General features: G+C 41.1%; 1 protein-coding gene across 2 annotated transcripts in view; it reads right to left on the minus strand.

Annotated features, from left to right (window-relative positions):
* tnpo1 (transportin 1) overlaps positions 1-23,940 on the minus strand; it is a 50,509-nt gene that overhangs the window by 1,774 nt on the left and 24,795 nt on the right. For both annotated transcript variants that reach the window (XM_084046246.1, XM_084046247.1), the window contains 16 exons: positions 21,223-21,341; positions 19,875-19,935; positions 16,876-17,050; positions 15,802-15,954; positions 14,077-14,302; positions 13,402-13,573; positions 11,874-11,960; positions 11,300-11,407; positions 10,997-11,155; positions 10,138-10,225; positions 9,936-10,034; positions 9,734-9,829; positions 5,174-5,249; positions 3,121-3,220; positions 1,797-1,871; positions 931-1,071 (listed from right to left, as the gene is read on the minus strand). In XM_084046246.1, the coding sequence (XP_083902372.1) occupies positions 964-1,071; positions 1,797-1,871; positions 3,121-3,220; positions 5,174-5,249; positions 9,734-9,829; positions 9,936-10,034; positions 10,138-10,225; positions 10,997-11,155; positions 11,300-11,407; positions 11,874-11,960; positions 13,402-13,573; positions 14,077-14,302; positions 15,802-15,954; positions 16,876-17,050; positions 19,875-19,935; positions 21,223-21,341 (1,902 nt within the window). In that variant the 3' untranslated portion in view covers positions 931-963. The remainder of the gene's footprint in view (positions 1-930; positions 1,072-1,796; positions 1,872-3,120; positions 3,221-5,173; positions 5,250-9,733; positions 9,830-9,935; positions 10,035-10,137; positions 10,226-10,996; positions 11,156-11,299; positions 11,408-11,873; positions 11,961-13,401; positions 13,574-14,076; positions 14,303-15,801; positions 15,955-16,875; positions 17,051-19,874; positions 19,936-21,222; positions 21,342-23,940) is intronic.

Genomic DNA, 23,940 nt, shown 5'->3' on the forward strand with positions numbered 1-23,940 from the left:
GGCTTTCCAGACTGTGTAGAGGGTGAGAAAAACAATTCAGCAAACGTAGCGAAGCAGTCTGGATCCCAGGCTAAGGGCTATTTTTCTTCTTTGCACTGGCAGATTCGTCCGGTTTCCATGGGTCCAATTTGGTTCCATTTGTACACTCTCAGAGTTACAGACCCATAAGGATCAATTTGGACCCCCTGGTGTTCCCAGGACCCAACGTTGAGAAACAGTGTGTTAGACTATGACATATAATAAAGCAATAATCCCTGTGTGGCAATTCAGCCTGATCGCCAGAGAATTAGTATACATTGCACGGATTTGTGCACGTCATTCCGTGCATAGTCGCCTAGAAACCCCCAAATTCCGTGCATATGTACGGGGAGTCCCACGGTGGGCGTAACCAGTCGCAACCCGGAAAAACCAGGAAGTAGAGCAGTCCCCACAACAAAATTTACGATTCTGTGCCTATCGGTACGTAACTCAAACGCCGCTGAGTAGGCTCAAGGGAATGTCGCTATGTTCAGGACGGCAACTCGCGCGCTTTAGCGCGCTCGGTGGTCCTTCACAAAGCGACAATTCCCTTGAGACTGCGCGGCTCCGAAATGGTTTAGTCACAATGGGGGAGATGCGAGGCGGCTATGCACGGAATTTGTGGTTTTCCAGTAGTCTATGCACGGATTTTGAGAAACGCTGAAAAACGTTCAATGAGAACGTTTCCTCTGGCGATCGGGTTGGGCAATTATTGTAGAATTGCACCTTATATTGTTATTATGTTGTTCACCTTTGGCCTTCATTGTTTTGGGTGCAGCTTGACACAAGCAGTTCTTTTTGTATACAGTATGTGCTGTGCTTTCTCCCTGCTTTCCTTAGATAACTACTTGACCATCAACCTGCGGGGTTTTTCCCTAGATTGGGGCAAACACAAGATTAGAATAAACTGACCCCAAAGAACAGGGCCGTTGACCATGGAACCGGTTAGACCCCGTAGAAGGTTGCCAGCCGTTCCTTCAGAGGCATGGGGAACTGATCAGAGAAACGGCTCCAGTTCTCCTCGCCCACCTGGTTCTTAAAGCCATGAAGGATCTGAAAAGGAAAAAAATAACAAAACAAAAGCACCACCAGGCAGCACTTCAGACCCATTACAACATTATTCACTCTCAAAATAGCATCTATGTTGTATCTTGGAAGGTCATAGTGCACCACAAATCGAGAAAAGGTTGAAACGGAAGAAAGGCTAAGAAGCCCTGATTGACGTATACTTCATCATACGATGATGTCACACGTTTCCATTATAACCAGCATAAAAAAGAACACGTAAAAAAGCAAAAATAGCCGATCTACAAGCTCGCAAAAATGATCTACAAGCTCACAAGTTGAGAGCTTGTAGACATCAGAGAAATCTGATGCCTCTCCAGGACCCAAACTAGTGAAAATAGCAGATCTACAAGCTCACAACGCGACGCGTTGTGAGCTTGAAGATCAGCTATTTTCACTACTTCTTAAAAGTTCAATTTTGTTAAACTCAAAAACGTTTGAAAATAAAAATAAAGGGATATTTAGTCGTGACCAATTAAAATGGGCCTGCCCCACAGTGGTCTATAGGTTCCCCCAGAACTCAGGCTTAGTATCACCTCCTGAGCGGGACCCAAATTACGTTCGGAATAACCTTATCGGAAACCCTGAAATACTGTGAAATACTTGACACGGCACGACACGGTTCGACACTTCGTTAATGTAGTCGAGAAAGAGCCATTAGTTAAACCTTAATGCCTTGGGTGTATGGCTTCACAGTAATGAAACGTGTTTACCTTGCCGAACATGTCTCGTAGATCATCCTTGGGATTGACCCAGGAGGCCACTGCGTCACAGAAGAATATAAAATCCTAAAAGAGTGAAGGAGGAAGCTGAGGCAACACGGTATTTCAATCGAGATGAAGGTGCAGTAAGTGATTTTTGTTTGTTAAAATAAGTGCTAAATAGCTCTATTATTCTGATTAGTAATCGTTGCTACAGAGTGATTGTTCAGTATCAAGGGGTTTCCCTGTATCTCCAGCCCTAGTAAACGGATAATGTATTCATAAGTCAAACAGGATAAACAAGTGAAATTGGAGGTGAAGACGCAAAGAAATGAGCGGACACGATGGAAGCCCGAACACTATCAAATTGAAGCTGATAAATGCCAGTTTCACCCTCTCCTGATTGGATGAAACTGGCAACCCACCTGAAAATGTATTTTTTATTAAAGAGCTGAAGAGACGGGGGGACCCCAGTTGCTGAACAAGCACTCTTAATTTTATATATATATATCTCTTTATTGTTTTAACCATAAACAATATCACTTACCCTACCTTTAAACACATTCATTTTCTTCTGCAATACAAGAACGGTCAGTACAACAACCTAGTTCGACCCGGTCAAATCCGGCGACCTCGGAACGGTCGCCACCAGGTATTCCTCAACTTTAACCTCAGTGAAACTATGCCTAAACGTAACCTTATTCCTAAACGTAAGCTCAGTAAAACTATGCCTAAACCCAACCTTATTCCTAAACTTAATCTCAGTAAAACTATGCCTAAACCTAAACTTATTCCTAATCTTAACCTCAGTAAAACGAATACAAGAATGCAAGAACCGCTGGGGCTGAGCGGTCCGACTAGTTTGTTGTACCGACTAGTTTGTTGTACTGTACCAACTAGGCATGTCACGGTTTATCGTAAATCGATTAAAATCAATTTAATGAAAAAAGTATCGCAATGCAAACAGCAGAGGGTGTGTAAAAAACAAGAGAAGAAAATACAGGATCTTTGTAAGAAAATTGATTAAAAAAAAGTTTTCAGTCATTTGCTACTGTATTGAAAAGAGGATAATAGAAAACACAATATTGTAAAAAAAAAAAAAAAAAAAAGAAAAAAAAAAACTATAATAAAAGAGAAGAAATACTGGATTTGTGTAAGAGAAACAATTTAAAAAACAATTGGCCATTTTTCTAGAAAATAATTTTGTGATGAAAAAAATCTTGAAAAATCGTATTGTGAACCTAGTATCGTGATTCGAATCGTATCGTGAGTTGAGTGAATCATTACATGCCTAGTACCAACCGTTCCGGTTACCAGTCTCTGTGGTGGAGCTCACCTGCACTACACCTCCAGGATTCACACTGATCATGGTACAGATGCCGCGGAACGCAGAATCTTTCTCCTCATTGTCTCTTATGTTTCGTAGAGAAGTGCACCTGGCGATAAGCACGACCACATTAAGCACCAACGACAATCCAAAAAAAACCTTGATAGATATGTTCATACTATAGTATACGGTATGTATTGACTCTATTAGTGCAAACAAAACAAGGGATTTTCAGGTTGGAGAAACTGGACATACAGTATTCATCATTCTTATTGGAGGAAAAAGTTGAGGAAAGGTATAAAATGCAATCTAATGCTACATGAGTTAAGTAGTAGTAAGTAGTGTATCATCATATATCAAAGTGCCTTTTCTACTCCAGCATGTAAACATACTGCAAATATCAAACTTTCTTGTGAGGAGAAAAAATACTTCTTTCAAATAGCCTAAGAAAGTAGCAAATTTAAGCATGCACATCAAACCGATTTAAAAACAGCTATTATTATTATTATTATTGATTTTTTATTTATCAAATGATTAGCCTACTTCCTGCGCTCTGACAATACCTACACTTTAGCTGTGTCTAGGAGTAAGGGCAATCAGCATAATCTACCTTGGCAGTTAACCACTTAAACCCTATATACGTATATCTTACACCCAAGGCTCTATAATAGGCCCCCTCCTGTTTTCGTCCACTAGGGTTGATGTGGTTAAATTAAATTATACTTCAACTAGAGAAGGTTTTGGGGTATTCTAGGATAGGCACATGCAGCTGGACAACTACTAAATAAGAAGGGGATGCTCTCGTTGAACCAGCATGCATGTGACAGTCTGATCCCATGCATCGTGTAGGTTGTTAGCGACAGTTAACAACGACAAAAAAGTAGAAATTAAAACAAATCAAATGTAATAATACATGAAAGTGCTACAGAGGCAAAACAAATCACAGATAGGACCTTGAAAGAGGACAGGATTAGTAACATGGTTGGCAATGATTACGAATTGATTCATTGAAATAAAACAATACATGAGAAACAAACCAACGGGAAAACAAGAAAAGATTTTCTTTCATAAAGAAAGCAAGAAAGAGTAAAGAGAAGGAGTAAAGAGGTAGAAGAGGAAGACAGCGACAGAAGGAAAGAGATTAGGTAAGGGGCCATGTCCACGGAAAGCGTTTTTGAGTGGAGGAATGCTTTGGATATCGTATCCAGAGCGCTTCTTACTAAGGAACATTTATTGATCCCTGCAACATTCAAACCAATTAGTCGTTGCTGTGCTCAAACGATCATAACATCTGCATTATTATTAGCACAAACAGACTAGCTGAAATAACAGTAAACATGGCACTTCTCATGGCTGCGATCTTAATGAATTGAATACGCAGGACCACATTGATGTTATCCTTTTAAGAATCATTGTAAACCGACAAATTGCAAACTGTTAATAAAGTATTCAATCAATCAAAAAAAACGGTTTACTGACACTGCAGCCAGGAGGATCTAACGTGACATTGATGAGCGGCGCACCACTTCAAAAGTTTGACTATTTTCAACTTGAAGCGCTGGCCCTATCTTGCCTTACTCCTTATGCCTTAACTTTTTAGGCATTTCTTATTATTTTGAAAAACATTTTAACATTGTAGCCGATCTACAAGCTCACAACGTGTTGATGTAGATCGGCTTTTTTGAACTATTTTAATATTTCATATTATTATTATTATATTTTTCAAAATGAAAAAAGATAAGATAGGGCAAGATAGGGCGCTGACAGAGCGCTAGCCCCTCAGCCAAAACAAAAAGAAACACTGGATGCCGAGAGCGCTGAAATGCGATGCTCGGTGCCAGGAAGATGAGTGCTCCAGCGCATCTTTACCATAGAAATGCATGGCGGAAAGGTCTTTATGGTGGAAAAAGTCTTTATCATAGAAATGCATGGTGGAAAGGCACTGGCACAGCTAAAAAAAAAAAGAAGCTTTCTGTGGACATGGCCCCTGAGAGACGGACAGACCGGAAGAGAAGAGAAGAGAAGAGGAGATGAATTAAATAAAAGATTGAATAATACACACCAGGGTCTTATAAACTGCTGTAGCATGGGTGCCACCTCTTGAGGACAAACGTAACCAAGACGACCAATTGTTATTGCTAAGGTAACGCAATCACGGTTATACACCACCAAACGCCAACCAAGACATGAGCAATGAAGAGGAGGGGGAGGGGGGAGAAAAATAAAGAACAAAACAAACAACTCAGAAACAACATAAATCAACAGAATCTGTGTGTGATAACAAACAGAAGATTTCACTAGTGTTGATTATTATACTGCCCCCGTAGCTAATGGGGTAGAACATAAAAATATGACACTCTAATGCCTAATTTGTACGCTGTCGTATGACGGTGTCCCACGGCAAAAAGAGCCAATCTACGAGCTCGGAACGCATTGCGATGCGACGCGCTGTGAGCTTGTAGATCGGCTATTGTTTTGGCGCGGGACATTGTCGTATGACAAAGTACAAATCAGGCTTAAAAACAAACACGTTTAAGGGAGAACACTGACCACACATCAACAATCATGAGGCAAATAATGTGGCGTGCCAAATAATGTCGATCAAACAATAACTTGTGTTCGAGCCCATGCATTCGGTTTGTGAAATTTGAAAACCATTAGCAGATGTTAAACACGTTCAATCAATGTAAGACACAACAAGCTAACTGAAGAGCATGTGTCCTGACACGAAAGGTTGGGGCTTTCAGAGATTTCTCCCTTAAACTCACAAAATGTTAATTTTCCCTAACCAACAGAAATATGTGGTTGTTTTTGTCTGTGTTTTAAAGAAATGAAAGATTACTCCAAGCCAACTACATGGAAGGAGAATAGTGTCCAGTACAGCAGGTTCTTATGAGGCACAGAGGAAGGAGGAACCTAAGTTTAAAAGACACAGAACTATGCAACATTCTCATTAACAAACAGGCATTTATGAACAATCCAATGACACATGCAGAAAGCAGATGATAGGCTAAATTAGAAACAGTGAGTTCAGTGCAGGATCAACAGATCAGAGACAGATAATATGTTTGTGACATATGCGGTCTTTAGTGTCTTTTGATGCCACTTCCACCTGTTTGCTGTGGTATTATGTGACTCACTCTATGGACCAATACATGCTTCTTCCGATGTCTGGAAAACACTTCCGGTTTGGACAGGCTTTCCGAACTGAATTATTTCGGCGTGTCAGGACATCTGGGGGATGAAGTTCTGAGACAGGCCATTAGAAGTTCCGAATAGTCACATATTCTACTGTATATACTTAACTTCTTTGACCTTTTTTATCCTTGTTTAACTTTTTCTTTAAACTTTCATTGCAAATGTGTCTTATTTTTTGTATTGTCTTTTTTTTTGTTAATGGTACAACAAGATACCAGGGTTGTGGCTCTTTTGGAGCAGGAACTTTGGGGTGTGGGAGGGGTAACATACACTGTTTTTGTATGCTTTTGTCTTATTGACCTGTATGTGAATATGAAAATACCAATAAAGAAACCTTGAACAAAAAAAGTTCTGAATAGTCAAAGAGACAGTGCCCTCATTACCCTCATACTGTACCTGTCAAACCACTTTTCCAAAGTGAGCGACACCCACAGCCACAACACTAGAGGGAGCGACCATGATCTGGTACCACCCAAATTTAGAACAAAACATGGGAAAGTTCTCATTCTACTGCTCTGCCACCAAAATATGGAATGCCCTGACACCATCCATTAACGGATGTGTAATACTTGTTTATTTAAAAATTGGCCCGAAAAACATCTATCAGGAGACCTCAAGGGGAGTTAAATGTAATTCCTTTTGCACATAATAGTGTTCGTATTTATTGATGACATGTATTATTGAGATAATTTTGTATGTTATGTCGATGAATTGAATACATAGGACCACAATAGAAACGAGTCCTCAGGACTTTTTGTGTTATCCTTATAGCTTTAATTTCTTACTGTACCACGTGCTGTTTAACATTTCTGAAATGGTGTTAATTTGTAGTTAACAGTATATCACCTCCGTTTCCGAACAAATGTTTGGACGTGGAAAGGAGCATGTATTGGCCTTCAGCATACATTTTAGACCCAGTCGTGGACTAGTCTTGCGTAGCCAGACAATCGGAGATCTCCAGTTGTCATGATCATTAAATCTTGGTTGACGATTAATTGTCATTCAAATAATTTTGATGAATGATTTAATTCTGTTTTTGACATTGAACATTGGAAGGAAGGTATGAATAAAGAATACATTTTACGTTTGCCTTTTAGGCTTTGTAAACAAACAAATGCACATTGCGCAGATAGGACAATTAACTTAAATATCCAAAGTCTATTACTGAAATATACAAAGTAATGACTGACAATGGCCGGTGCAAATAATCAAAATAAATAATGTACTGTGGCCAAAACAGGCCATATACTTAATAATTTTATACTTTCATACATTTTCAAAGATAAAATAGCTGACCCACTAGCTCACGTATCACATCGCAACCTTTTGGGAATTTATTTTGCACTACATCCCCAAAATAGGGAAGCTAAGTTGAAAGTGGTTAAAAGAGATTGGACAACGACAGGAATAATGATGGAAATATGACATTCCTGTTAATTTCATCCAGTTGTTTTTATACAGATGAATGGAAACTATTCTAACGATTATGCAAAAATAATAGCTATTAGCTCAAATAATCACGATCAGGAGATTATGTAATAATTGTGACGGGCCTAACTGGTGACATCTAAATTCAATGTAGGGGCTAAAACTGTGTAAAGCAATTAGGAGATTCAAAAACTAACTGTACTGGTTTCCCAAGCAGTAGGCGTAGGTTTGATACTGCTGGCTTTCTCTGCCGTTCAAGCCCATAGATTGAATGTAGATTTCCCTAAACACAGTGGTTCTCAAAGTGGGGTCCATGCGGGATCCTCATGGTTCCTTCAGTGGGTTCCAAATGTTCAGGATCACATTGGAAACAAGTGTTTCACTACGCTTTTATGTGTTTATCCTGTGTTTAAGTTATATTGTGACTACTTGTATTTCTTTTGCCAAAATCAAATCAAATCAAATCTTACAGGTCTGTAACTCTGAGAATGATGAGGGTCCTTGAAATTAAAAAACAAAAAGTTTGAGAACCGCTGGCCTAAACGTATCTGTGGGTGGATATCTCTGATCGCCTGGCAACGCAAGGCTAGTGGAGGAATGGTTCTTAAACTGAAGTCTCTAGATTTACACAGGAACACAACGTGAGTTTTGTGCACTTTGTGTCATATTATATTCTCTACAATCTTTCCTGTTCCTGTGCAAATCTATAGCTCTAGATATTCTATGAATGATTTGCTAAATTGGTGGCTGAGTATGTATCCTGCATTAAACATTTGCCATTCTTAACAACATTCAACATCTATTGGCAGATATGCATTCACATTTAAAGAACAGTAACTCAAAACAACAAATAAATAAACTGACAACAAACAAACAGGAACACAATCTACAGAGTCCCTAGTGTTCTATTATTCGAGCAGGTTACACTTCACCCTTCAATTAGCTATTGTTAATTTAAATTGTAATTTAGGCTCATGAAAGCACAACTTTCAATTGAATGTGCAGAGCAGAGTGTAACCGTGATTCCTAAAGTCATAGGCTAGGTGCCTATATATATATTTTTCTCAACACCACAAGAATCAGTTTAGGTATTTCCTTTTTGATGACTTAAAGAGCAACTATAATCTGCAAATTCATAAACATTCTTTGTCGAAAGTGTTTAAGGTAATATTTACTGTAAATGAGGCTGTCTTGCCGCCTATCTGTGCTCTGCATGTTCTTTCTTTCCTACAAGCTACTTAACCTCATGTTGATTGTTGTTGTTCATTCCAAGCCTGGGCACTTAACATGGCTCGCTTGATTCAAGAATCCAAAAAGTATTGAACTCGAACCCAAAAGCACCTTCAATCTAGCACCCCCCCCCCCCCCCATAAACCACTTCACGTGGGAAAAATATGTGTTATTTTTGTACAAATTCGTTATTTTGGCCCATAATGTCATACCCAAAATAGTGACGCCAGGGCTAAAGTGGTTAAATAGTTTGGATATTTTGGGGAGAGTGACAGAACCTGTAAGGGCCAAGGCTTGGGGCAGGTTTTCAGATCAAGATTAAAGGGCAGGGCAGGCGCTCCAGAGTAGGGCTGCAACTATAAATTATCGTCTTAGCTAATATCCTATCGATTACTTTTTGATTACTCGAAAAAATACATATACTGTATATATATTTTTTATAAATATATCAAAAAAACGATAAACCACTATTTTACACTTTGTCGCACAACAGTGTAAACACTTTCAAAAACAATGAAAAAGTGTTTTTTTTATGCTTCGCCTATAATGACATGCCCAAAATAGGGATCGCTTATGAATCGCTTATTTTATTAAATGACAAATTATCAATTATTTTCTATGACCGAGTCAATCAATGACTTTGATGAACTGTTGCACCCCTACTCCAGACAGAGAGAGACTTCTGTCTGTATACTGTTGTGTGTGTGGGCACCTCCCTGTGTGTGTGTGGCGGCCTGGCTAGCTCAGTAGCGCCGCCATGTGGTACCTGTGTTCTCCAGCAGAGTCTTTGGGGTATTTGGCCTGTTAATGATCTCCACCAGCTGCTGCAGCACCACGGCAATATAAGGCTGCATTTCAGGCCCTGCGGCGGTGGGAAGATACATTATGAAAAAAGAAAAAAAGGCAGGTGACTGATCATTCACGAGACAACTCGATAGCATGAATACAGTCCAGAGTGAGGCACTCACCCATTTGTATAGAGATCTCTCCGATTGCCCATGTTGCATTGTTGCACACCGATATTAGCTCCGGGTTTAAATTAGTGCCCAGTATGGGCATGAAATCAGCTGGAAGAGGAAAAGTGAATATGCTTTAGGAACCGACATGGCCATAAGTCAGTGACCTGTCTGTCACACAGTGAGCAGATCAGCGTGGCTGTACGGTACATACCGATGCATGGCTTGACGTGCTGGAAACAAGCTTTGGTCAGATCCCCCAGCAACGCAAACGAACTCTGACGGACCTCTGGCATTTTGTCCTGAATATTGTGAACAGAGAACAATTAGGTTTTAATATAATAATAATAATAATAATAATAATAATAATAATAATAATAATAATAAACTTTATTTATATAGCACCTTTCATGACATAAATGCAGCTCAAAGTGCTTTACAGAAAAAGAAAGAAAAGGTTTTGGTTCCCACGAATGCAATTAAAGCAAAACTGGACCTCGGTAGAGGTTTGGTTTGTGTAGTTTGACGATGTTCACTCCAAATACTGGTGAGATATCTCCTTACCTGCATGCATTGGTGCATTACTGTATGTAGTTCTTGCCTGCATGCATTGGTACATTACTGTGTGTAGTTCTTGCCTGCATAAATTGGTGCATTAGCCCATTGAGACCTGAAGCCGATTCTACATGTCTCCTAAATCTCAACTTTTCTGAAAAAACGTATGTTTCTATATCAGTGGTGCTCATCTTTTTCATGTCAAGGACCCCCAAAATTATATGTATTTGGCCGCGGACCCCCATCAAAATATTTTGTTCCAGGGACCCCAAGAAGCAAAGATTTGAGTTAAAAATGTTCGCTTTAAAAATATATATATTCAAAGATTTGCACACATTTTCAAGATTTTTCAAAAATAGCAGACCTACAAGCTCATAGTGCGGCACTCGGTGCCGCGCTATGAGCTTGTAGATCTGCTATTTTTGAAAAGCCAAAGTGTAAAATAATGCTTTTAGCTCAAATCTAAAAATGACACAATTCCAGGTTAATGGGTTAGGGTGTTTGTTTGTAGTTCTTACCTGCATGCATTGGTACATTAGCGTGAGGATATTACTACGAGCGACCAGCTGTTCGATGTTGCCTCCCAGTCCTTCAGCCAGTCCACTAAGCAGATCCAGAGCTACGATCATGAAGTCCTTGTCGGGGGCCTCGTACTGGTCTGGCTGAGACTGGTGAAGCTGGAACGGGAAAAATGTTAATGGAAATATGTTTGAAATCATGTAGAAAAAGGAGAGAGAGATAATAACGAGATTATCGTCCCATCCCTAGCATGCATCCATATCCTAGGGGGGGATATAATAGTGTGAGCCCTGCAGACTCACCACAGCCTGGGCCAGGGTCTTCTGCACCAGGTTGACACAGCGCTGGTACACAGGCTCACAGTAGGGCAGGAAGCCACTCTGCAGGGCGGTGGCCACGGATGACAGGCACTGCAGTGAGGAACAACAAGCTAACAGTCAGTGTATATATATAATATCGGAAAGAAACCTCCCATCTCCATATTCTAACTTTTTGTGTTTTTTTCCCGTAAATTAATGCCACTACTTGATCATACTACAGCGCCACATCCGTGGAGAACAATCCTTGATTCCACCGCTTGAAAGTTAATATTCCCACCTCAAATGAGCGGTTTTCAAGCAAGGTGTATAGATACACAATATTATAGACCTGGTTTAACGGAGTAGTAACGGCGGTCTCTCCGGTAGGAGACTAAAAGGAGACTCTTTCCGCCAGTCATCAAATTATTGGCTTATTATCGGCGAGAAAAATAAATTATCGGCATGAATACAATGCTTCATGGGGTGTGTAATTGATCGATTTTTTTGGGGGTGAACTACTCCTTTAACCTAGCTGCTCCGTAATGTGTACAAATGGCAAACTGCTTTAGACACTCACCTCTAGCAATGGGAAGAGATCTTTGTCTTCATCCTTTAGCTGGTTCCATTTCTGGATGAGTGGAGGCATCAACATCTCAATGTATTCCTGTTCACACGAGGGATCAGATTAGTCACACAGACACCTACATACTGTTACAGCAGTGGTTCCTAAACGTTTTAGCTCCAAGACCCAAAAGAGACATTTGATGTCTCCCCCCCGTGACCCAAACTATTGAAAATAGCAGATCTACAAGCTCACACAACGTGTCGTGATGCGACACGTTGTGAGCTTCTACATCGGCTATTTTCACTACTTCTTACACATTTGTTACAAGCTTGTGAGCTTGTAGATCGGCTAATTTCAGCAAAGAGGTTTGGTGTAGGGGGGAAGAGGAGTGAATCAAGTACTAGTAATTGAAGGTCTAAGTGGTTAAATGTCTGAAATGAACAAAAAAACTAAATTTCCACAACACTGATCAGTGATGATAGTCAATGAAGCCATCTATGACTATGAAAAATGTTTAATCTGCAACACAATTTTAAACAATGTAGTGGGGGGGGTCCCTGCTTCATCTCTCTCTCAGCTAAGGGGTCCGTGGCCTGAAAAACGTTGAAGACCCCTGGTGTAGTGCCTCAAGAAACTAGGATCACAGGTAAACCAAGAACCTAGCATCAGTCTAAAAACAATATACTATCAGAATAATAATCTGTACATTGAAACGATAGGGTACCTGGTAAACAATGAGCAAATAGCATCTGTCTAAGTAACAAAAACATGAGAACAAATGACCAAGAACTGTCTGCATGGTCATCTGATCTAGGTCAGTCACTAGCATCAATTGAACAGCAGGTGGCAGGAAGGGGTATGGGGAGAGTTAACCCATTCAATCCGGGAACGCATCTCTGTCATTTTAGATTTCTTTGGCTATTCAAAAATAGCAGATATGCAAGCTCATAGCACAGCACAGAGTGCCACACTATGAGCTTGTAGATCTGCTATTTTCTATTTTTTAAAGCGAACATTTGTAACTCAAATCTTTGCTTCTGGAGATTCTACAAATGTCTTCTAAATCCTAAAAGTTTTTTTTTTTTTTTAAACTGCTATAATATCAGTGGTTCTCAAACGTTTTTCATGTCAAGGACGCCTACAATGATATGTATTTGTCCGTGGACCCCCCCCCCCATCTCAAAATATTTTGTTCCAGGGACCCCCAGAAGCAGAGATTTGAGTTAAAAATGTATATATATTCAAAGATTTGCACACATTTTCATGATTTATTAAAAAAAAAAATAGCATATCTACAAGCTCAAAGCTTGTATATCTGCTATTTTTGAATAGCCCAAAGAAATCTAAAATGACAGATGCTTTTCCCGTTCTTAATGGATTAAGTGATTACATATAAATGTACAAGTGAGTGGACGATTATATGTGTCCTGCATCCTGCATAATCTACAGGGCATCACATCGATATTATGTAGACCGGCTATTTTGGGCAATGTGACACTTGAGTTTACGACGTATATATAAGTCTATACATAAAGCTTACGGGTTTGTTGAGATGGTGTCCCACGCTGTCCGCCAGGGTTCCTATGGCGTCGTAGAGGATGAGCAGGTTCTTGTGCTGGTACTTGTTGAAGGCAAACACCAGCGTGTCCAGGATGTAGGCCAGGTAGGGCACCAGCTCTGTACACGCCTCCTCCTCCAGAGTGGCAAAGGCACTGTGGCAAGGAGGACAATAAGGTTATTATGGCATTATGAGGTTGTTTTTTTTTAAATAGCGGAAATCTACAAGATCAAAACGCTTCGCATCGTGTGCCGCTGTGAGCTTGCAGATCGGCTAATTTCGCACAACACCATTCATCGTACGAAAAGGCTTATCAGACTAATCAATTTAGTCGATTATACAAAACCGAATTCACATATTTTTATGGCGATTGGTTGATATACATATACAATTCTTAAAGTCATTTAAAAAAAGAACAGAAAAGTCCCTTCAAGATTATTCAATGAATCGAATAGGAAAAGGAAATAATCGATAATAATCCCTATAGGTCCCTGGCACAAAACATTTTCAGATGGGGGTCCGCGGCCAAATGCATATCATTTTGGGGGGTCCTCCTTGGCACTGCAAATTTCGAGCACTACCGATTCACAAGGCATTTTGTAGAATCGGTCTCTAAATGTCTATAAATGGGTCAAGTCAGTGTGTGAAACCATTCACCTGCAGGCGGCCTCTTGGACACGTTTATTGCCGTCCAGAATGCGTTTCAGCAGCTCGGTCATGAGGGGCTTCAGGTAGGTGTCTGGAGGCTGGCTGACCACCCAGTGGGCGTAGCGGCTCAGGGTCCAGCAGGTGATGGAGCGCACCAGGGCCTTCTTGTCCGACAGACACTGCACCAGATGGGGGATCAGCTCAGGCAGGTATTGTGTCATGCCCTGCATACATCCTGGAAATAGGAAATGTGGAACAACACACGTAGATGTTAGAAGAACGGGTGCTTCTCGAAATGTTTCATGTAAAGCGTTGGTTCTCAAAGTGGGGTCCGGGGTCCTTGAAGGAGTTCCAGGGGGTACCCAGCTAAATGATGGATAGTTAGCACTTAGCAACCAAATGGACCCTTATGGGCCCGTTAGGGTCCATTTGGTTCCATTTGTACACTCTCTGAGTTACATTAACATTGATTTTACAATATATATTGGGGTCCCAGAGATAGAAATGCCATCAAATGGGGGTCCGTAGTCTAATGCATGTCAAACTGGGGGACCTTGAAATAGCTTGAGCCGTAAAAATCTTCTCTTATGGGGGTTCCTGGCATATCTTTTCAAATGGGGGTCTGTGGGCTAATAAGAGTCAATTTGGGGGTCCTTGACATGAAAAAGTTTGAGAACCACTGATGTAAAGGACCTCCAAATTGAAATGCATTTGGCCGCAGACCTCCTTCTGAAAATATATAAATCTAAATATATAAGATTTTTTCAAAATTTGTTTTAAATAGCCAAAGTGGTTAAATTGATTTTGATGCTATAAATGGTGCATTTGTATAGCGCTTTTATCCAAAGCGCTTTACATGGATTGTGCATTACATTCACACACACATTCATACACCGATGGCGGAGGAAACCATGCAAGGCACCAACCTGCTCATCGGGAGCAATTAGGGGTTCAGAGTCTTGCTCAAGGACACTTCGACACTAACTCTGGGGGAGCGTCCCCAGCCCGGGATCGAACTGGGAACCTTGCGGTTTCCAGTTCACTCTACCCGGCCACTCTACACCCTGAGCCACTGCCGCCCCATGAGTTAACGCTATATTAACTCATTTTGCTGGGGAACCCGCTGAAGCCCCCTCAAGGACCCCTTGGATGAATCAATCCAGTTTTAAAAAGTAACCACATTAAACCTGAACTCCCTAAGTTGGGCATGTCAAGTTGGCAAGGAACGACTCCTTTTTAATGGGAAAAACCTCAGGCAGAACCAGTCCCACCCAAGAGCCTGGCTCTATTTGAGGTTTCTTCCAATTAAAAGGGGAGTTTCTCCTTGCCACAGTCGCAAAGAAATGCTTGCTCAGAGGGGAAAAGGTTGAGAACCACTGTTCTAGGACAGGGGTCTTCAACGTTTTCAGGCCAAGGACCCCCTAGCTGAGAGAGAGATGAAGCAGGGACCCCCCTCTATATTGCATAAAAAGTGTGTTTCAGATTTAACTTTTTTTTGTTTACTTGGTCTGCTCTTTTTTTCCCTCTACACCAAACACGTCTTTGCCAAAAAATAGCCGATCTACAAGCTCACAACGCCTCGCGCTGCGAGGCGTTGTGAGCTTGTAGATCTGCTATTTTTTTTTTTTTTTTTAAATAAAATCACATCACACAAAGATTTGGCGGGACCCCCTGTAGTAACTCTGAGGACCCCCTAGGGATCCCGGACCCCCTGCTCTAGGATGTCTGTCTCACCCTCGGCGATGGCTCCCAGCACCAGGATGCCAGACTCCTTCACAACCCACTCCGGATGGAACAGCAGCTCTTTGAGCAGAGGCAGGATGTGCAGCAACAGGTCGTCCCTGAACACGTTGGCCAACACGTCCAGCGCCGCGGCCGAACACTTCCCTAGTAACCACACAAACACAAATAATACAGACACACGTCACACAACAAGTACGATACAACGTACACTTTACACATTGGGTGCCAAAACCGTATATATACTTCCTTTCAATTACAACTGTTGAGTGCCAAAACCGTATATATACTGTTTTTTAAAAAAAAACAACAGTATATATATTTTTCCTCCATAGCAACAGGAGATATCATTTTTCGAAAATTTAGACTTTAATCCACTTCCTGGTTAACTTATGACTTCAAAAGCCTGTATCTCGGCTCCTGTGTACTTTTTTTTTACAATGTATTTTTGACTATTTTTGACTATTTTCAACTGGAAACTAATGAATGGGTGCTTTTTTTTACATGGATTTGCTCGTCGTGGAGTCTAGAGCTTTAAACAGTAAAGCGCAGTCAATGGGGAGAATGCTGGCACCCAACGTAAGTTGTTATGAAAAAATGCTGGCACCCCATGTGTTAAGAAGCGTGACAGCCTGCCTGCCTTGCCAGTATGCACAAATTTTCACGATTTTTCAAAAATACCAACAAGCTTGTAGCGCGGCACTCGGTGCCGTGCTATGAGCTTGTAGATCTGTTTTTTTTTAATAGCCAAAAAAATCTCAAAATGACACATGATGCTTTTCCCCGGTCTTAATGGATTAAGAAGAATTCAACAAATGGTGACTTTTCCGAGGGCGGATGGCCGGATTGGCACACCCACTGGTCACACTACAAATACATACATAACCAAATAAAGCCTCTAGCGCTGAAACTCCTGAGTCTGTATGCAGCGTGAGGGGAGGGTGGAATGTGTTGCTTCTGAATGCAACTTTTTATTTGTATGGGACATAATGTGCTACTTATAGTCATTACAAATGTTACATAGTGGAGTGGTTTAAGACTGGTGCTTAAAACTGGCGCTTAACTCACGGAGATTCCAGTCAGAGATTGTGTCATCGTCGTCCAAGTCATCGTCGTCCTCGTCGTCGTCGTCCTCAATTCCATCGCCCTCGTGTTGCTGGGCAACCGTGCGCGAGCGGTGGAAGCGCGGTCTGATGTCCTGCTCGTTGTCAGGGATTGCTTCATCGTCGTCCTCAATGTCACCCTGTTATCACACACACAGTTACACACAGGACCTCATTTATCACGCAACAATGAATGGATCAGACTTCTTATGATGCCTTTCCAGTTCAAGGAAGCGCCATTTGGAACAATCTACCCCCTAACATAAGAGAGTGTCCATCCTTTACATCTTTTAAAACATTGGTTCTCAAAGTGGGGTCCGGGGATCCCCAGGGGTCCTTGAGGGTGTTCCAGGGGGTCCCCAGCTAAATGATGGATAGGAACCAAATGGACCCTTATGGGTCTGTAACTCTGAGAGCGTACAAATGTACACTCTCAGAGTTAAATTAACATTGATTTTACAATATAAATTGGGGTCCCAGAGATAGAGATGCCATTAAATGGGGTCCGCAGCCTAATGCATGTGAAACTGGGGGGTCCTTGAAATTAAAATGGTTGAGAATCACTGCTAGAGCCGTAAAAATCTTCTCTTATGGGGGTCGCTGGCATATCTTTTCAAATGGGGGTCCGTGGGCTAATAAGTGTCAATTTGGGGGTCCTTGACATGAAAAAGTTTGAGAACCACTGTTTTAAAAGGTCCAAATAAAAGGATGGATCATGGACAAGCAAACATGAGAACATTTTTAAATAGGCTTAAATGTAGGTTTTTCTTCTGGTATTTTAGGTCAAAACTAGGCCTTTTTACTGTTGCTTTTTTCCCTTCTGTTTGTACCCTTTTAGTAATGTTTATATGTGCTCTTTTTGTCATGTGTCATGTTTTCTGTATGGGGATTAGCATTCTTGCTAAATCCGGCGTATTTACATTGCAGTATGTATGGTGTTCAATAATATGTGCTGTCCCTCCCAAATAAACATATAAATGAAATACATAATGTACACGTAGACTGTGTTATAACCTTTAGTTTTCAATAATTAAGTGATGCTGCAAAGTCCCAGCTTGCAATGACAGTGAGACAACTTTACACAGTAAAATCCTTAGTGTTAATTTATCCTTAAAGCCAAGGGCCCTATCTTACACCTGGCACAAAACCTCTCACAACGCAGCAACAAGTGTCATTATTACCAGTTTACAACCAAGACAGTTGTCATTTTCACACCCAGCATGTAAGTACCAGATATACGTTTGCGCCCATGAAGTCAAAGGTCTTAAAATGAATAGTTGAATGATTCAACATCAAACAATTGATATAGTCGATGCCTCATACAGGTGGATGGTTTTGTACACGAGGTGAGAAATCAAACCTTGTTCCGAATAAACATTTCCACCGCTTTGTCGCTGTGTAATATGAACGTTCTATGTAGATGACGTACTCATCGCACAAGGCAAGCACCAGTTTGAAAACATATATACATTTATGGATACATTAATCACATGAAAACAGCTCCCCCATTGTGTAAGGACCTTGAGGGTATTTTGAGAGTTTGATGTATCATCACATGATGCCGGGTAGCCCATGCCTCAGTGTTTGCTGACTGAATCCTGGTCTGTTAAGCTAGCTTCCGAATTGTAAATTGAGGCCATATAGGATGTGTGACAGTTCGTATGAATGGCCTGTAGTCTTGCTGTTTCACCGCTGTTTCACCCCTGCTGGTTGCAGAAGCAACTAGGCTCTATTCAAGCGGATAGGTTTATTTAAAAATGAATGATAAAGTATGGTATGTTTCTAGGGTTTCAACTCGTTCTACCCAGTGAAGACCCTTCCTGGCTGCGGTTTCAGCCAATAGCATTATCGGACCGGATATCAACCGGATATAGAAAGATGGCGGATTTGAAGTCACTGCAAAATAGGCTTCATTTACTGTCTGTAGAAACCAATGGCCGTATTTCTTTACGGTCTATGGTACTAATTCAATTCAGGCCACACAAGACGGCTCTCTCACTGCAGAGATCACCAAAGCCCAGTTGCGGATAATGCCAGCAGATAGAGATATAGACAGTGCCGTGCCATGAAACGGTTCTGAAACAGGTTTTGGAATTTGTTTCGGTTTCAGATGCTCGGAACCCAGAACTCACTATGTACTACGTATGTGTAGTGCTTCATCGGGCATACTGTAGTCCCAGGTGAACACTTCCGCATTGTGCAGATTGTATTTCCCCCTACACTACATTCATCAAAATGATCTCACATCAGAACAAAATGGCCAAAGTTTCCCTTTAAACGAACACTCTGTATTTTACATGGTATTAAACTGAAAGCTACCAGGGGTCTGTATAACTAAGAGTGTACATATGGAACCAAATGGACCCATTTGTATGCTCTCAGAGTTAACCCATTAAGACATGAGGCCGATTCTACAAAAAAACCTGGTGCATGGTCTAATGCATTGGTTCTCAAAGTGGGGTCCGGGGACCCCCAGGGGTACTTGAGGGGGTCCCAGGGGGTCCCCAGCTAAATGATGGATAGGAACCAAATGGACCCTTATGGGTCTGTAACTCTGAAAGTGTACAAATGGAACCAAATGGACCCTAACGGGTCCATTTGGTTCCATTTGTACACTCTCAGAGTTAAATTAACATTGATTTTACAATATGAATTGGGGTCCCAGAGGTATAAATGCCATTACATGGGGGTCCGTAGCCGGATGCATGTCAAACTGGTGGTCCTTGAAATTAAAATGGTTGAGAATCACTGCTAGAGAGCCGTAAAAACCTTCTCTTATTGGGGTGGGGTAATAAGAGTCAATTTGGGGGTCCTTGACATGACAAAGTTTGAGAACCACTGGTATAATGCATATCAAACTGGAGAAGGGGGGTGGAGGGTGGGGGGGGGGGGGGGGTCAGAATCCCTGCTTGTGAGCCACAACCTGGCCTTGAATCATGGAGCATCCGACCTTTGGAGACTGACCTTGAGCAAGATGATGTCTATCTCGGAGTACTTCATCCCGTTGACGAGCACCGGAGTGAGCCTGGAGCACGAGACGGACACAAACAAACACAGGTTCGAGGACTGGGGTCAGGGTCCACAGACAGTACAGGCAGCCACTCACTCACTGCTTTATGTCAAATACATATGTGTTAGTGTGGTGTGACAGCTGTTCTGGCCCGAGGTTAATGGTCTCCTCAGCCACTTGAACCCTGGCGTCTCTATTCGGAGCATGTCATAATGGGAAAACCTTTGTCCAAAATAGCCCGTCAATGTGTGTAGATCGTCTATTTTCGGCAAAGAGGTTTGGTGTAGGGGATAAAGGCGCTATATAAATACAAGGTTTCTGACTGTCAGCAACGATATATACAGTATGAGCAATCTCAGCCAAGGTCTGCCTGCAGGGCTGTGAATCAAGACCTTGTCGTTTATGTGCACTGCAAGGTCTCTGTGTGTGTGTGTGTGTGTGTGTGTGTGTGTGTGTGTGTGTGTGTGTCTGTAGGCCTGTCACAATTATTAAATAATTGTCTAATCGCAATTATTTGAGCTAATCGCAATTATTTTTGCAAAATCGTTTCCAATTAGAAAAACGTTCACACATTTTCAATTTAAAAAAAAAAGGAGAAATAGCAGATCTACAAGCTTACAACGCGGTGTAAGCTTGTAGATCTATTTTTACATGTATTAAATTATTAAATATGTGAATAATTTCTTTGTCTATTTAAAGGTAGGGTAAGTGATATTTTTTGGTTAAAACAAAAAGTATTTTGTTAAAAGGTTAAAGCACTATATTCTGATAGTAATCATTGCTATAGAGTGTTAGTTCAGTAACAGGAGTCTCCCCGTCTCTCCAGCTCTTTAATAAACAGAAAATACATTTTCCGGTAGGTGTCAAAATCTCAGCCAATCAGGAGAAAGTACCCATTTTTAAGCTTCATTTTTATAGTGTTCCAGTTCCAATTTTGCTTGCTCATTTCTATGTGTCATCACTTCCGATTTCACTTGTTTAATCTGTATCCTGATTGAGTTCTCTATCCTGATTGGATAAAATTGGAAATGAAACTGAAACTGAAACGAAAATGCATTTTCTGTTTTATAAAGAGCTGGAGAGACAAGGAGACTCCTTTTACTGAACAAACACTCTATAGCAATGAGTACTATCAGAATATAGAGCTATTTAACACTTATTTTAACCAAAGAAAATCACTTACCCTACCTTTAAGTTATTTGTCATATCTGCCCTGTGCAATTCTTTATTACGAAGCCTAAAAGGCAAACAGAAATAAAAATTGTATTCATAATGTTCCAATGTTCCAATGTGGTGTCTTACTGGGAGAGATGTCCACACAGTGCGTCCTTACAGACTGGTTGCTCGGCCAACGTGAGCCAGAATTCGCAGGCCTCCAGGGCTACGTTCTCATCCTGGTCCTGGGTTCTCTGCAGCATGTACTGAGACACAAAGATCAGAGAAACACCCTTTTAAAGATTTGTTTTTTTGGGGCTTTTTCTGCCTTTATTAGGCTCTATGCACAGCAGCCATTTGGACAGAAATTGGGCCCATTCCTTGCTTCCTTCACAGATGTTACCAATGATACTAATGAAGGCTCTGTTCCAGTTAGTGTAGCACAGTGGTTCTCAAACTTTTTAATTTCAAGGACCCCCATAACTCTGAGAGTGTACGAATGGAACCAAATGGACCCGGGAGGGTCCATTTGGTTCCATTTGTACACTCTCAGAGTTACACCCTCTCAAGGAACCATGAGGGTCCCTGGACCACACTTTGAGACCCACTAGTATTTCTAGTGAGTCAACATGCACAATATCAGCACCCTGACTCTGTTTGACCAGAATGGAACAGAGCCGTCATTAGTATCATTGGTAACACCTGTGAAGGAAGTCAGAAGAGGCCCAATTTTTCTCAAAAATGGCTGCTGTGCATAGAGCCTATTGAGAGGTTTTTGTAAGTGAAGATGGACAGGAAAGAGGGAGAGAGAGACGGGGAGAGACACGGAGTAAAGGTCGTCGAAAAAAAACGGGATTCGAACTCGAACCCGCGGCGCGTTGTTGTCAGGCCATAGCTATACCATAGCCTAGGTGCCCGGACCGCTGCCAGAGAAATACACTTATATTACTTAAATATTCATTCATTTGGAAAGCATTACAGCAGCATTACTTATGATCATACCACACTCACTGGCATGTGACGCGTTGCATACTAAATGGACCACTTCACCCATTTTCAACGTATCTTCATATTGTCTCTGTCGGATGGAAACCTCATATGTGTTTACCTCTATGACGTTGTGCATGTGTTCACCTCTATGATGTTGTGCATGTGTTTACCTCTATGATGTTGTGCATGTGTTTACCTCTATGATGTTGTGCATGTGTTTACCTCTATGATGTTGTGCATGTGTTCACCTCTATGATGTTGTGCATGTGTTTACCTCTATGATGTTGTGCATGTGTTTACCTCTATGATGTTGTGCATGTGTTCACCTCTATGATGTTGTGCATGTGTTTACCTCTATGATGTTGTGCATGTGTTTACCTCTATGATGTTGTGCATGTGTTTACCTCTATGATGTTGTGCATGTGTTTACCTCTATGGTGTTGTGCATGTGTTTACCTCTATGATGTTGTGCATGTGTTTACCTCTATGATGTTGTGCATGTGTTTACCTCTATGGTGTTGTGCATGTGTTTACCTCTATGATGTTGTGCAGGTGTTTACCTCTATGGTGTTGTGCATGTGTTCACCTCTATGATGTTGTGCATGTGTTTACCTCTATGATGTTGTGCATGTGTTCACCTCTATGATGTTGTTGTGCATGTGTTTACCTCTATGATGTTGTGCATGTGTTTACCTCTATGATGTTGTGCATGTGTTTACCTCTATGGTGTTGTGCATGTGTTTACCTCTATGATGTTGTGCATGTGTTCACCTCTATGATGTTGTGCATGTGTTTACCTCTATGATGTTGTTGTGCATGTGTTTACCTCTATGATGTTGTGCATGTGTTTACCTCTATGATGTTGTGCATGTGTTTACCTCTATGATGTTGTGCATGTGTTCACCTCTATGATGTTGTTGTGCATGTGTTTACCTCTATGATGTTGTGCATGTGTTTACCTCTATGATGTTGTGCATGTGTTTACCTCTATGATGTTGTGCATGTGTTTACCTCTATGATGTTGTTGTGCATGTGTTCACCTCTATGATGTTGTGCATGTGTTCACCTCTATGATGTTGTTGTGCATGTGTTTACCTCTATGATGTTGTGCATGTGTTCACCTCTATGATGTTGTGCATGTGTTCACCTCTATGATGTTGTTGTGCATGTGTTCACCTCTATGATGTTGTGCATGTGTTTACCTCTATGATGTTGTTGTGCATGTGTTCACCTCTATGATGTTGTGCATGTGTTTACCTCTATGATGTTGTGCATGTGTTTACCTCTATGATGTTGTGCATGTGTTTACCTCTATGATGTTGTGCATGTGTTCACCTCTATGATGTTGTGCATGTGTTTACCTCTATGATGTTGTGCATGTGTTTACCTCTATGATGTTGTGCATGTGTTCACCTCTATGATGTTGTGCATGTGTTTACCTCTATGATGTTGTGCATGTGTTTACCTCTATGATGTTGTGCATGTGTTTACCTCTATGATGTTGTGCATGTGTTTACCTCTATGGTGTTGTGCATGTGTTTACCTCTATGATGTTGTGCATGTGTTTACCTCTATGATGTTGTGCATGTGTTTACCCCTATGGTGTTGTGCATGTGTTTACCTCTATGATGTTGTGCAGGTGTTTACCTCTATGGTGTTGTGCATGTGTTCACCTCTATGATGTTGTGCATGTGTTTACCTCTATGATGTTGTGCATGTGTTCACCTCTATGATGTTGTTGTGCATGTGTTTACCTCTATGATGTTGTGCATGTGTTTACCTCTATGATGTTGTGCATGTGTTTACCTCTATGGTGTTGTGCATGTGTTTACCTCTATGATGTTGTGCATGTGTTCACCTCTATGATGTTGTGCA

This window comes from Gymnoscopelus microlampas (genome assembly GCF_963454915.1).
Source record: "Gymnoscopelus microlampas genome assembly, chromosome: 21".
NCBI classification, from domain to species: domain Eukaryota; kingdom Metazoa; phylum Chordata; class Actinopteri; order Myctophiformes; family Myctophidae; genus Gymnoscopelus; species Gymnoscopelus microlampas.